The 16,443-nt window shown below is 45.8% G+C and overlaps 1 protein-coding gene across 5 annotated transcripts in view; it reads right to left on the reverse strand.

Annotated features, from left to right (window-relative positions):
* The window catches only part of CTIF (cap binding complex dependent translation initiation factor), a 154,324-nt gene that overhangs the window by 98,898 nt on the left and 38,983 nt on the right, over nucleotides 1-16,443 (reverse strand). For all 5 annotated transcript variants that reach the window (XM_075185905.1, XM_075185886.1, XM_075185911.1 and 2 more), the window contains exons 5-7: nucleotides 15,495-15,568; nucleotides 14,700-14,804; nucleotides 13,681-13,756 (exon numbers count right to left, since the gene is read on the reverse strand). In XM_075185905.1, the coding sequence (XP_075042006.1) occupies nucleotides 13,681-13,756; nucleotides 14,700-14,804; nucleotides 15,495-15,568 (255 nt within the window). The remainder of the gene's footprint in view (nucleotides 1-13,680; nucleotides 13,757-14,699; nucleotides 14,805-15,494; nucleotides 15,569-16,443) is intronic.

Consider the following 16,443-nt stretch of genomic DNA (forward strand, 5'->3'; position numbering starts at 1 on the left):
TCCTCCAGTGAACTATGAATGTTAGATTGGATTGAAGAAATACGGTTTTTCCCAAGATAGATAAAAACTCTGAATTTATTTCCCATAGACACAAAGACGGAGGGGAGGGGGGCGGAGGGGCGCCAGGGACAATGAGAAGTACACAGGAGCGGAGGGCATGTTGACAGTCCTGTCACTGAAGACGGCTTAAACAGTCTGGGAAAATGAAACAATAACAGACATTAAGGAACTTTGTTTTTGTTGAATGGAACCAGAACAAAGGGAACTATTTCGACGTTTCGTGTGCACCTCAATGGAGGCAGCCATTCATGAGAAGGCAGATTGTCAGATCACTAGTGGCACCACGGAGGCAGACATTTTGTGGGCGGTACCAATCTTCTTTAAAGAGCAACTTGGTAACTCACTAGGAACCCGTGACCTCGCTTAGGCATGGAGACTGTATCAGTGCTATAGATGGCTGCTGCGCTGTGCAGACAGGGAACGTTACAGACATGGCACCACTGCTAAGATGATCAGTTCATGGAGTCTAAATGGCCTTCGTTAAAAACAAATATTCAAAGGTCTTGGCATTTTTCAAACATCCTCCTCTCTCCCATTCCTAATGCTTCAAGTGCTGTGACTTTAATTTCAGGCTTAGTGTTGCTCTACATATATACCAGAGGCATCATTAGAGCCATCATAGGTCACAGCCTCTGATATATCTCTGGTGCACTACACATATTCCCCCTCCTCCTATCTCAAACTAGCAGAAGCATGGAAAAGGCAGTATTTTGGTACCAATCAATTAAACTGATCAACAAAATTACAATTTAAGTTTTTTTTTTTTAATTTTCTTGTTCAAAAATAGAAATCAGATCTTCCGTATATATGATCTGTACAGAACAGACGGCTTCCAAACATATCATTAAATTAAAAAGGGTTTGTTCAATGAATGATAAAAGACACAGACCTAGATTTAACATCCCCTCTGTCTGTGGGGATTTGATATACTTTTAAAAAGAAAGACCTGGACAAATGTGTGCTCCACCCCCCATATAGCGTTACATCCGCTAGTGTGCTCCACCCCCCATATAGCATTACACCCGCTTGTGTGCTCCACCCCCCATATAGCATTACATCCGCTAGTGTGCTCCACCCCCCATATAGCATTACACCCGCTAGTGTGCTCCACCCCCCATATAGCATTACATCCGCTAGTGTGCTCCACCCCCCATATAGCATTACACCCGCTAGTGTGCTCCACCCCCCATATAGCGTTACATCCGCTAGTGTGCTCCACCCCCCATATAGCATTACACCCGCTAGTGTGCTCCACCCCCCATATAGCATTACATCCGCTAGTGTGCTCCACCCCCCATATAGCATTACACCCGCTAGTGTGCTCCACCCCCCATATAGCGTTACATCCGCTAGTGTGCTCCACCCCCCATATAGCATTACACCCGCTAGTGTGCTCCACCCCCCATATAGCATTACATCCGCTTGTGTGCTCCACCCCCCATATAGCATTACATCCGCTTGTGTGCTCCACCTCCCATATAGCATTACATCCGCTAGTGTGCTCCACCCCCCATATAGCATTACATCCGCTTGTGTGCTCCACCCCCCATATAGCGTTACATCCGCTAGTGTGCTCCACCCCCCATATAGCGTTACACCCGCTAGTGTGCTCCACCTCCCATATAGCATTACATCCGCTAGTGTGCTCCACCCCCCATATAGCATTACATCCGCTTGTGTGCTCCACCCCCCATATAGCGTTACATCCGCTAGTGTGCTCCACCCCCCATATAGCATTACACCCGCTAGTGTGCTCCACCTCCCATATAGCATTACATCCGCTAGTGTGCTCCACCCCCCATATAGCATTACATCCGCTAGTGTGCTCCACCCCCCATATAGCATTACATCCGCTAGTGTGCTCCACCCCCCATATAGCGTTACATCCGCTAGTGTGCTCCACCTCCCATATAGCATTACATCGGCTAGTGTGCTCCACCCCCCATATAGCATTACATCCGCTTGTGTGCTCCACCCCCATATAGCATTACATCCGCTAGTGTGCTCCACCTCCCATATAGCATTACACCCGCTAGTGTGCTCCACCTCCCATATAGCATTACATCCGCTAGTGTGCTCCACCCCCCATATAGCATTACATCCGCTTGTGTGCTCCACCCCCCATATAGCATTACACCCGCTAGTGTGCTCCACCTCCCATATAGCATTACATCCGCTAGTGTGCTCCACCCCCCATATAGCATTACATCCGCTAGTGTGCTCCACCCCCCATATAGCATTACATCCGCTAGTGTGCTCCACCCCCCATATAGCGTTACATCCGCTAGTGTGCTCCACCTCCCATATAGCATTACATCGGCTAGTGTGCTCCACCCCCCATATAGCATTACATCCGCTTGTGTGCTCCACCCCCATATAGCATTACATCCGCTAGTGTGCTCCACCCCCCATATAGCATTACACCCGCTAGTGTGCTCCACCTCCCATATAACATTACATCCGCTAGTGTGCTCCACCCCCATATAGCATTACACCCGCTAGTGTGCTCCACCCCCCATATAGCGTTACATCCGCTAGTGTGCTCCACCTCCCAATATAGCATTACATCCGCTTGTGTGCTCCACCCCCCATATAGCATTACATCCGCTAGTGTGCTCCACCCCCATATAGCATTACACCCGCTAGTGTGCTCCACCCCCATATAGCATTACACCCGCTAGTGTGCTCCACCTCCCATATAGCATTACATCCGCTAGTGTGCTCCACCCCCCATATAGCATTACACCCGCTAGTGTGCTCCACCTCCCATATAGCATTACATCCGCTAGTGTGCTCCACCCCCATATAGCATTACATCCGCTAGTGTGCTCCACCTCCCAATATAGCATTACATCCGCTAGTGCGCTCCACCCCCATATAACATTACATCCGCTAGTGTGCTCCACCCCCCATATAGCATTACATCCGCTAGTGCGCTCCACCCCCCATATAGCATTACATCCGCTAGTGTGCTCCACCCCCATATAGCATTACATCCGCTAGTGTGCTCCACCTCCCATATAGCATTACATCCGCTTGTGTGCTCCACCTCCCAATATAGCATTACATCGGCTAGTGTGCTCCACCCCCATATAGCATTACATCCGCTTGTGTGCTCCACCTCCCAATATAGCATTACATCCGCTAGTGTGCTCCACCCCCCATATAGCATTACACCCGCTAGTGTGCTCCACCCCCCATATAGCGTTACATCCGCTAGTGTGCTCCACCCCCCATATAGCATTACACCCGCTAGTGTGCTCCACCCCCCATATAGCATTACATCCGCTAGTGTGCTCCACCCCCCATATAGCATTACATCCGCTAGTGTGCTCCACCCCCCATATAGCATTACACCCGCTAGTGTGCTCCACCCCCCATATAGCGTTACATCCGCTAGTGTGCTCCACCCCCCATATAGCATTACACCCGCTAGTGTGCTCCACCCCCCATATAGCATTACATCCGCTTGTGTGCTCCACCCCCCATATAGCATTACATCCGCTTGTGTGCTCCACCCCCCATATAGCGTTACATCCGCTAGTGTGCTCCACCCCCCATATAGCGTTACACCCGCTAGTGTGCTCCACCTCCCATATAGCATTACATCCGCTTGTGTGCTCCACCTCCCATATAGCATTCCATCCGCTTGTGTGCTCCACCCCCCATATAGCATTACATCCGCTAGTGTGCTCCACCCCCCATATAGCATTACATCCGCTTGTGTGCTCCACCCCCCATATAGCGTTACATCCGCTAGTGTGCTCCACCCCCCATATAGCGTTACACCCGCTAGTGTGCTCCACCCCCCATATAGCATTACACCCGCTAGTGTGCTCCACCCCCCATATAGCGTTACATCCGCTAGTATGCTCCACCCCCCATATAGCATTACATCCGCTTGTGTGCTCCACCCCCCATATAGCATTACATCCGCTAGTGTGCTCCACCCCCCATATAGCGTTACATCCGCTAGTGTGCTCCACCCCCCATATAGCATTACATCCGCTTGTGTGCTCCACCCCCCATATAGCATTACATCCGCTAGTGTGCTCCACCCCCCATATAGCATTACATCCGCTAGTGTGCTCCACCCCCATATAGCATTACATCCGCTAGTGAGCTACACCCCCCATATAGCATTACATCCGCTAGTGTGCTCCACCCCCAATATAGCATTACATCCGCTAGTGTGCTCCACCCCCATATAGCATTACATCCGCTAGTGAGCTCCACCCCCCATATAGCATTACATCCGCTAGTGTGCTGCACCCCCCATATAGCATTACATCCGCTAGTGTGCTCCACCTCCCAATATAGCATTACATCCGCTAGTGTGCTCCACCCCCCATATAGCATTACATCCGCTAGTGTGCTCCACCTCCCATATAGCATTCCATCCGCTTGTGTGCTCCACCTCCCAATATAGCATTACATCTGCTAGTGTGCTCCACCCCCATATAGCATTACATCCGCTAGTGAGCTACACCCCCCATATAGCATTACATCCGCTAGTGTGCTCCACCCCCAATATAGCATTACATCCGCTAGTGTGCTCCACCCCCATATAGCATTACATCCGCTAGTGAGCTCCACCCCCCATATAGCATTACATCCGCTAGTGTGCTGCACCCCCCATATAGCATTACATCCGCTAGTGAGCTCCACCCCCCATATAGCATTACATCCGCTAGTGTGCTGCACCCCCCATATAGCATTACATCCGCTAGTGTGCTCCACCTCCCAATATAGCATTACATCCGCTAGTGTGCTCCACCCCCATATAACATTACATCCGCTTGTGTGCTCCACCCCCCATATAGCACTACATCCGCTAGTGTGCTCCACCCCCATATAGCATTACATCCGCTAGTGAGCTCCACCCCCCATATAGCATTACATCCGCTTGTGTGCTCCACCTCCCAATATAGCATTACATCCGCTAGTGTGCTCCACCCCCCTATAGCATTACATCCGCTAGTGAGCTCCACCCCCCATATAGCATTACATCCGCTAGTGTGCTCCACCTCCCAATATAGCATTACATCCGCTAGTGTGCTCCACCCCCCATATAGCATTACATCCGCTAGTGTGCTCCACCTCCCCATATAACATTACATCCGCTTGTGTGCTCCACCCCCCATATAGCACTACATCCGCTAGTGTGCTCCACCCCCATATAGCATTACATCCGCTAGTGAGCTCCACCCCCCATATAGCATTACATCCGCTTGTGTGCTCCACCTCCCAATATAGCATTACATCCGCTAGTGTGCTCCACCCCCCTATAGCATTACATCCGCTAGTGAGCTCCACCCCCCATATAGCATTACATCCGCTAGTGTGCTCCACCTCCCAATATAGCATTACATCCGCTAGTGTGCTCCACCCCCCATATAGCATTACATCTGCTAGTGTGCTCCACCTCCCATATAGCATTCCATCCGCTTGTGTGCTCCACCTCCCAATATAGCATTACATCTGCTAGTGTGCTCCACCCCCATATAGCATTACATCCGCTAGTGAGCTACACCCCCCATATAGCATTACATCCGCTAGTGTGCTCCACCCCCAATATAGCATTACATCCGCTAGTGTGCTCCACCCCCATATAGCATTACATCCGCTAGTGAGCTCCACCCCCCATATAGCATTAACATCCGCTAGTGTGCTGCACTCTCTGCCCATATAGCATTACATCCGCTAGTGAGCTCCACCCCCCATATAGCATTACATCCGCTAGTGTGCTGCACCCCCCATATAGCATTACATCCGCTAGTGTGCTCCACCTCCCAATATAGCATTACATCCGCTAGTGTGCTCCACCCCCATATAACATTACATCCGCTTGTGTGCTCCACCCCCCATATAGCACTACATCCGCTAGTGTGCTCCACCCCTATATAGCATTACATCCGCTAGTGAGCTCCACCCCCCATATAGCATTACATCCGCTTGTGTGCTCCACCTCCCAATATAGCATTACATCCGCTAGTGTGCTCCACCCCCTATAGCATTACATCCGCTAGTGAGCTCCACCCCCCATATAGCATTACATCCGCTAGTGTGCTCCACCTCCCAATATAGCATTACATCCGCTAGTGTGCTCCACCCCCATATAGCATTACATCCGCTAGTGTGCTCCACCTCCCCATATAACATTACATCCGCTTGTGTGCTCCACCCCCCATATAGCACTACATCCGCTTGTGTGCTCCACCCCCCATATAGCATTCCATCCGCTTGTGTGCTCCACCTCCCAATATAGCATTACATCCGCTAGTGTGCTCCACCCCCATATAGCATTACATCCGCTAGTGAGCTCCACCCCCCATATAGCATTACATCCGCTAGTGTGCTGCACCCCCCATATAGCATTACATCCGCTAGTGTGCTCCACCTCACAATATAGCATTACATCCGCTAGTTTGCTCCACCCCCCATATAGCATTACATCCGCTAGTGTGCTCCACCTCCCATATAACATTACATCCGCTTGTGTGCTCCACCCCCCATATAGCACTACATCCGCTTGTGTGCTCCACCCCCCATATAGCATTACATCCGCTTGTGTGCTCCACCCCCATATAGCATTACATCCGCTAGTGTGCTCCACCCCCCATATAACATTACATCCGCTTGTGTGCTCCACCCCCCATATAGCACTACATCCGCTTGTGTGCTCCACCCCCCATATAGCATTACATCCGCTTGTGTGCTCCACCCCCCATATAGCATTACATCCGCTAGTGTGCTCCACCCCCCATATAGCATTCCATCCGCTTGTGTGCTCCACCTCCCAATATAGCATTACATCCGCTAGTGTGCTCCACCCCCATATAGCATTACATCCGCTAGTGTGCTCCACCCCATATAGCATTACATCCGCTAGTGAGCTCCACCCCCTATATAGCATTACATCCGCTAGTGTGCTCCACCCCCCATATAGCATTACATCTGCTAGTGTGCTCCACCTCCCATATAGCATTACATATGCTAGTGTGCTCCACCCCCCATACAGCATTACACCCGCTTGTGTGCTCCACCCCCCATATAGCATTACATCCGCTAGTGTGCTCCACCTCCCATATAGCATTACATCTGCTAGTGTGCTCCACCCCCATATAGCATTACATACGCTTATCTGCTCCACCTCCCATATAGCATTACATCGGCTAGTGCGCTCCACCCCCCATATAGCATTACATCCGCTAGTGTGCTCCACCCCCCCATATAGCATTACATCCGCTAATGTGCTCCACCCCCAATACAGCATTACATCCGCTAGTGTGCACCACCTCCCATATAGCATTACATCCGCTAGTGTGCTCCACCCGGTCTAGACTTTTGGTTTGGAGGGAGGGAGTGGAGTGGTGTGGAAGGGGGGGGGGGGGGGGGGGTAATATTGCCCCCTTAAAAAAAATTAAAAAAAATACATCTGTTTGTGTATCTGAATTCCCAGAGCTGTGCCCCCCCCGCCTTGGTGTGTGTGACCCCTGGAGATTATATATCTCCTGATCAACCTCATTCTGGTTACTGAAGATTATTTAAAGGTTTTACAAATTACTTCCATTTTTCATAATATAGGGGATTGCAGCTTTGTTTTTAAACCCACAATATGAAATTTGTGATTTTATGAAATTATTTTGCAGGCCATTAATGTGGTAGTCAAAGCTCAGTGTGTCTTCCTGTGTATTAGGTTACACAAACGTTACTCTGCACATTGACAACTCACATTATACGGAACGTTCTGTATAATATATAGAATCTGGCATAACTGTTGTGGGAATCACATTTATAGCCATGAGAGGCAGTGAAAAGGTTACATCGGTGCTGCTTGGTTGGCAAAGTGGGACAATCCCTGTTCCCAGGGGCCTCTCCCCGATTCCTGGAGAGGAATAAATAGCAGATACAAAGTCCAGGATTTTTCGAGCCTCCCGCTGCCTGCTTTATGGGGTCATCTTAGGTGTGATGTTGATCTTACAACCCTCAAACAATCTGATAGTTTTTTGCCATTAAACCCTTTAGGGTACGGAATCCCAGTTAGAAATTACACTCAGGAACGGAGTTCAACATTCCACAGAGCTCAGAAACCTAATCTGCAAAACATCTGTGCACAAAACTTTACGGAACACGGTGACCGAATGTATCTACCTGGAATGAGACGAGTTCAGTAGAACATCTATTAATATGATCTTAGGTGACAGCAGCGGTGGCTCGGCCGTACCCTGTTCTCCCATTACTGCGTGACCTGGTCATAACCGACTGGCTGTGACTCCGCAGAGATATTATGATGGCTGGGACAATACCCCCGTGGCGCCAGTGCCAAGATGTCTGCAATGTCCTGGCTGGGGACACTTGTTGTTCGGACACTTGAACTCTGTTTACAGTGTAGATGTAGCTTTGCCGTTACGTGTAACGAGCCAAAAATAGCGGACCTTGCGACGTGGAAAATGTGAGATTACAGAGTTTTGTGGCTTCCTCTGTGCATACTTTACGAGGTCTTGCCAGTTAAAAATAAGCAGCTGCTCATGTAGAGTTTTAGCGCCCCCAAGTGACAGCACGAGGAAATACATCAAACAAAAAGTGGAACAAGTTACACTGCGCTAACCTATTCAACAGAGTTGTACAATAAAGGGAATTGTAAATAAAGGGGTACAGAACAACTTACAAGGTACATGCGATATAGGAGATACAAGGTATACCCATCACCAGGAACAACCCAAACTACAGGTAACCCCAGGTCGGTGGATCAGAGAGAATGAACTTTTACTCTAATAGATCCAGCGAAAGCTGCGTCACACCAGCAGGACACGTCAGCGTCTATTAGATTCACGTTACATAAATTATATTAGTGCTGACAATAGGGGAGGTCCATTAGCCGTCTTTTGTTAATCGACAATTCCATGTTCTTTAAAAACTTGTGAACGAAATGTATATAATTTTATATACAAGAGCTTATTTCTTGGTGCTATAACCATATACACATGTATACACATTTCTAGCCACTTAACTGCATGACTCAATAGTATGGAAGTATGAGCTTTGTTTCCTAGAGTGCTCAAACACCAGTTTACATAACCTCACATCACTGCCCTGTGCTGCTGGAGGACCCTGCTCCTTAAACTATATAACTCTCAGTCTGTGGCTTCCTGCTGCCTCCATTCCCCTCCTCACATCATGACACTGCCCCTGTCCTCATTAACAAACAAGTGGACAGGTCACTTCCTCGCCCAATGGGATCAGTACATGTCTACTGAAATAATCCGTGCTGCTGAGGGCATTCTGATGATTTAATTGGCTACAGGTTGTTCTAGCTACGCCCACTTTAGAACAGTTTAGAGACTGACATGCATGAGATAACGAACTAATAATTGCTCTGTACAAACATGATGCACTTCTAACCCGCAGTATTCATGAGGTTTTGCAATTTCTGTTTTGATTGTTGTTTTTTTAAGTGGAAACATTTCGGGCCCGATAATTACTAACAGACACGTTGGAGACGCTGTTCCCTGAGCCATCTGGAAATGATGGTGTTAAAAATGCAACTTCCTAGGAAAAATCCTGCAGATTGTGACTGGAATCCGTCAGGGTGGAGTCCTCACTGCATGAACCTTTTAACTCTCTATTTTCTGGAACGAATGTTGCAGAGAGGTGCGTTACCATTAAATGGTCTCAATGGTCCACTTGTAGCACTTCAATAAATTCCAGGCCACACCACCTCCATTAAAATAAATATTCTTCATAGATTACTTATCTATTTCAGACGTGTCCTATAAATATCCCCACTAGGACCTCTGCCTCCCCCCAGCAGCGTAAGATTACAAGTCTTACAACGATTTGGGCTGAACGGTTTGGGTGTACCCAACCTCAAAAAAAATAAAAATACTTCTTGGTGCAACTAGCGCAAGGCATCCAGTACCATTTGCCCCACTGGCTCTATAGCAGGGGTGGGGAACGTCCAGCCGGCGGGTCATATAAGGCCGGCAAAATCATTTGGTCTGGTCCTGACAAGCAGGGCCGGCGAAATGCGGTAAGGCGGCTAAGCAAGACGGACGCCAAGCCTGAGAGGTGCTCCCCCAACCTCCCATCCACTGCTTCTCCGCCAGCCCAAAAGGTAAGTAAAGGGGAGAAAAAACACAATGATGGGCTCAGCATGAACTTGGGATGTTGCATAGCTTGCCATATTCCAAGACCACATTTATTCAGCGTCTTTGTCGACACAGACGATAACTCCAATCCAACCTTTATCCACACGTCCACGATCAACAATCCTCACAAAAACTGAATCTCAGATGAAGATTTAGGAAATTACAGTACACAGAAAAGACCTCAAAAGTCGATGAACCGAAAGTTGGATGTGTTATAGCAGTTCCAACCATCCCATTAGGGGCGAGTTAATTAAATGTTTGACCAGATCTAGAAGGCTAATCTTTAAGTCGATCTTTTTGTATTGCCCCAAATGATGTTATAAATACCTAAATAGCCCTTAACTACAAAAAAAAAAAAAAAAAAAAAAAAAAAAAAAAAAAAAGTCCCCACCCCTGCTCTAGACTTTGGGCTGATATCGAATTTGACACTATCAACTTCAGCAATTCTATTGTCCCCGAGCTCAGCCCGGCCACTCACAACCGCCACGGACCTCCAACCACGGTATACACTACTGCAGCTGCTCTTCCCAGATTACCCGAAACACCTTAATAGGCATGTGGCTGTCTAGTTAGCTTGATAGCCAGCTAACGGAAGATCCATCATCCATGGCAGCTCTTAAGAGAAGAACGTGGTACATTTACGAAATGGATCACATGACCAGCATCTTAATGACTCAACGGACTCCATCCTTGGGCCTTCATGGACCCAGTTTAACAGGGCGTCTTCCCTCTACTAATAACATGAACTCGGACATGATCGCAACTTGCTTTGGTTTTCTTTAATTCCTCCACCGACATTTCGATGTCCGAGGGGTCCCCCTTCCCTCTTCTACTTTAACCAAAATTAAAACCCATCAAATTTGATCTTTTATTTGTTCTATGCTTAACTTGCACATGTTTATGGCTTTCAAATGTTAAGCACAGTACTGATGATTGCCCTATTTGCTCATATTTGACGTTTTCAATAAAACTATTCACTAAAAAAAAAATAAAAAAAAAAATTGAGGAGTGGACTAGACCAACCTGTAGCCGATCAGAGCAGCCGAAACCCAGCACAGCCACCTACTAGGAACATTTTAAAAGGAAAAAAAAAATGCAGATAGCCCAGTGACCCAACCCAAGAGGACCAGACCCAGAGAGGAGGGGCAGGTGTCTCCCTGCCCCCCAGTCAGCACACTAATTGGACGGTGACAACCTATAGCCAGAGTTCTAGAACACTAAAGGGACTAGAACAACCTGAGGCTAATAAAATTTTTTTGAAACAATTGCAATGTGTAGTGAAGGTTCTAACACCCTATAGCTACAGGTAAGTGTTTGGCTCTGATGCTCTCTAGGTTTGCGATCTATGTGGTCATTACGGACAGCAGCTTCATGCTATCTTCATGTGCAATTATTACAATATCTGATGAAGTCTGGGAGCGGACAGAGACTTGCAGCGCTATTCTGAGCTCAGTGGCAGATGCGTGGAGGTGTCAGACCACTAATTACACCCTCACACAACGCACTGTGAGCGGACACTGACTGCCACTGGCCAAGTCCTTCATCTCGCCAGCAGAAGACAGCGGAGATCTGCAGCCCGGCTATCTTTAGATTTGCTGGAAGAGAATGATATAATTGTCTAGCAGAGCTGCTGACAGACACAATGATTGCTGGACACTGGGAATGTGTAGGAGTAACAGACCCAGCATCCTCTGCATTTCCCATACGCTCAGCCTGACACCACTATGATAGGAAAATCCACATATTTATTACAAATACAACTCGCTCAGCTCGGACCAGGGAACCAAACAAATATGAATTTATCCCGTTGACCCAGGGAGCGGGGGGAGGGGGCTCGAAGGCTTGGGGAGCAAGTGGAGTATTTTGCAGGGCAGAAAGGGGTGGTGACTTCATATAATGCCCCTACACTTGCTATGAAATGTTTTACTAATGACAATAACATTGGCTGGATGCGGGATAGAGATTTGCCGATATGCTGTAACAGCATTGAAGAAAAAAAAACAAAAAATATCAGAAATTGGAGAAAATGTGTCCTATTTATATTTAAGTATTTTATTTTTTCTAGTAATCAAATATATGTATGAACACTAGCGGGTATATTTACTAAACTGCGGGTTTGAAAAGTGGAGATGTTGCCTATAGCAACCAATCAGATTCTAGCTGTCATTTTGTAGAATGCACTAAATAAATGAAAGCTAGAATCTGATTGTTTGCTATAAGCAACATCTCCACTTTTCCAAACCCGCAGTTTAGTAAATCTAGCCCTAGGAGGTGAATAACACGGCAGTTCATGTGCCCCCCATGGAAGATTTTTTTCAGAGTGAACGTGCTTAATAGCACGCCTCTAAAGTTACAGCAAGAAGAGATACGACACGCAAGTGAACCATAGACGAAAAAAAAAAAACGCTGTTTTAGAAACAGCCACTAGATGGAGCTAAAACAGCAGAAAGAGCAATATAGGATTTGTTGTTTCTTTTTATAACATAAACCAAATGTAAAAAAATTAATTACCATCATGATCAGTGCAATGTTCTCCTCAGAAAATTTTGACAGCCGAGTGGCATTCAGAAATAGCCGGATGGGAGCAGTGTGCATGTGTGTAGAATATATATATATATATATATATATATATATATATATATATATATATATATATATATATATATATATATATATATATATATATACACCTAGTGGCGTGTGAAAAAAAAAAACAAGCTGCAGCGCCACCTGCTGGGCAGAGTTATACACTGACCTATATATTTCTGGAAGGAGAAGTGACAGTTGGGAGTGGTTGGTGGTTGCCGGGGGTGACAGTGGGGAGTTTATAACACCTTAAGTAGCTTGATGAAGGATGTGGCGATGAAGATGAAGGATGAGGTGATGGAGAAAAATGATGAGGTGGTGACATGTGGACAAAACCACGTTAAAAAAGGGCGCTTACGTCGGGAAGTAACGCTCTTCCCCTGAGGAGGCCTGGGCTAGGCCCAAATGCATGACAAGAACCTTTTTAAGACCTTAAGTAGCTTGATTTGACTAGAATGCATGAGTATCATGCATGGGTTAACATTATATATATATATATATATATATATATATATATATATATATATATATATAAAATTAAATTTATGCAAATATTTGCAAGTATTTGCTGAAAGACCAGGCTGCATCATGATGAATAATTGGCACACCAAAAATGGCTGCCCCCACTGTGCGCAGACACAGTTTATAAGAAGAGTATTCAATGGTACAAATTGTTAAAATGTATGTTACTGTTAGAACTGTGTGAGGTTTTATCCCATAAAGTACTATAAACTCCCTATTGGACCCATGCAGAAACATCAGTTACAGATCCCAGCGTAAAGCGGAAACATTATACATAGACATGTTGTTATGATGCACGGCACACGGAGACACACGGAGACGCACGGTTCTGTGAACTACAAAGCGTAGGAATAAATCTTACCTGCCAGGTTGGAAGCACTTTCTCTATGTCGTTCAGATTAATGTCATCCCCGTCCTCACATTTACCTTTGCCAAACCTAAAAAGATATAAGAGATGTAATGGAGGCAGTAGGTGATTCACCCTTATAAATCTAATCGTTACCCACCAACGTTCAGCCTATCAATTCACTAGGACCCAGTGACCGCACGGAGTCGGGCCACAGAGCGAAGAGGCGGGCGGCACAGAGTGAGGTCGGGGAAAGGGGTGAATAGGGGGCACTGTCCACTGTCACACATGCCTAGTGAATGGATTGGCTGCATACTGATGCTTTAGTTCACAAGATTCCAACCTCTGCTGCGTCTAGGCGACACAAGACGCCCTAAAAAGAGCGAACACATCTACAAGGTGGTTTCAATCACTACTACACAACATAGTGATGCATTAAATATAAAAATCCCCAGAAAAGCAGCTGAACAGGTTGGGGAAATAACATGTAGGGGAGGGGGGGATTCACAGCCTTAATTATCACCCTGTATCCAAACTGCTTAAGCAGATACCAGCAGAGTTTCAGAATGTGGTGGTCTCTGGTGTTCGCATGCACAGAGAATTAAAACGACAGCAGGGACCACTGATCCCTACTCACACACCAACGTGTCAATCTACGTGCACTAGTGTGGGATGCAGCATTGGATATAGCACTATGGTAGACAGCCAAATTCTAACTTTAAACCTGTGTGAACAGGAGAGGTGCGGTGGGATAAGGAACAGCAATCCCTGCTGCAGTCTAAATGTGCTGTGCCGAACACCCCATGCCAAGCGCACTCATGTGGAGAAGTCTTAAATGTCCTTGGTTCACCATCCACAAGTAAATGGTGCATTGTGTTATAACCAGTAACAAGCGCCCCCTACTGTAGACACTGAGAAGTGACACGTTGAGATCCAACAGCTGTGTAAATTCACTCTGCCTGGTGTGCGTTCCATATTTCTCAGACATTTCTTAAATTGAAGTAATATTTGAGTAAGATAGTAATAAAAGTTACCCTTCTCTGTCTATTTGAGGCAGGGGGTGCTTTGGGGTGCTGCGGAGCTTTCGATGAAACTGAGTGAAGTCCAATTTTTCCGGTTGCAAATCCCATGTCGCCCCACTGAGGAGGATACAAAATAGACAGAAAAAATAAATAAATCATAAAACAGTGCGTTCTAACAGGAACATTCTAAAAAAGGAAGCGAAACACAGATTACAATATCATCTAATTATTAATAAATAAAATGCAGGTAACACAATTCCTTCCTTTGCAGTATGTGTACAATGTTTATTTTGATAAAGACACATAAAGATCTCTTGTGGAATAGATTGACATCCCTAAGCAGACATATGGACCCCCAGACAAGCAATATTCCTGCTCGTTACGCCAAACTGCCAGTGAGGACTCATTAGATCAGGGCAGCTGTGCGCAACAAACTGTATTCTGAAGGACGGTTTAATTCTTTGTGTCTCTAGTTTCCAACAAAAAAAACCTGAGATCTCTAAAAAGTTTTTAAAAAGGGGATTTTTGTTAAACACTTTCTCAGTGTGAATGATAAGTGTACAAAATACAACAGACAAGGGGTAAAGGGGCAGCTAAAAGCAGGTGGGATGGTGGAAGGAGAAAATTGGAACTAAAGATTAAAAATACGAATAGCTAAGCTGAGAAGAGAAGGGATTGGATGGGAGGGGTTTATCAGCAAAATGTGTGTAAATCGGTAGGTGGGATAGAGAAAAGACAATGGAAAAAAAAGGACAGAGAATAAACCGCAGTCCGTTGCATTTCCTCTGTAGCATGAAGACGTCTTACCTTATGGAGTCAAACGTGCTCGCTGCCCAAATTTCTGTACCTAACATGTCAAGAGAGCCTCCATCATTTCCATTCTATACAAAGATAAAAATAAAATATTTAAGTGCCACTCGATATATCAATAGAACATTATTGTAGTTATAGAAAAATAAAAAAAAAAGACTGAATATCAGATATTCAGGGCAAATAAAAACCAAAAGCCTAAAATTGTGGTTTACAGCAACTAAAAACAAGACAAATTTATTCATAATCTAATGCATGATTTTATACCTGCGATAGCCACGTAACACTACTAGCCCACAGTGTGACCATAATATAGGATATCACTATTGTATACTTAAATCTGATCACAGACTGTGTACAGAAGACTGGAAACAGACACTTGAGCTGTGTACTGGGTGTATGATGATCAGTGATACTGCGCAGCTGCCCATACCACCAGATACTGAGAGGTACCAGGTCTATACACAGAATCATTTCATCTTACATTCATATGGGGTAAGAGGAGAGGCATGGTTGTCCATGCATACAGAAGAAAAGTATAAGTTTAGTATACAGCACCAGAAGTGTTACTAAGAAATTATCCAAACACAGAACACAAATATACATAAATATGCAGAATAAGAGAAGTGGTACTAAGCAGTTATCAATACACAGAATATTGAGATATACTCAGATTTTGTATAAAGAATGGTGTGTGTAATTACATTTAGCCCAAGAGAGATTTAACACATTTCTGCGAGGGGTTTCCTTGGAATAGATTGCGTGCACTAATAGCAAAAACATCAGTCCTTTTTTTCCCCCAGAACACTTTCCAATAATTGTTGCGCATTATGATTTCTTGACACTAGAGGGAGCTATGCTACCACTTACAGATGAGTAAAAGTAAATTCTTGTACTTGATGCTCTGGCACCTCACACGCCCAGGGGGTCAGAAAGTTTATTAAAG

The sequence above is a fragment of the Mixophyes fleayi genome, chromosome 1, assembly GCF_038048845.1.
Source record: "Mixophyes fleayi isolate aMixFle1 chromosome 1, aMixFle1.hap1, whole genome shotgun sequence".
NCBI lineage: Eukaryota > Metazoa > Chordata > Amphibia > Anura > Limnodynastidae > Mixophyes > Mixophyes fleayi.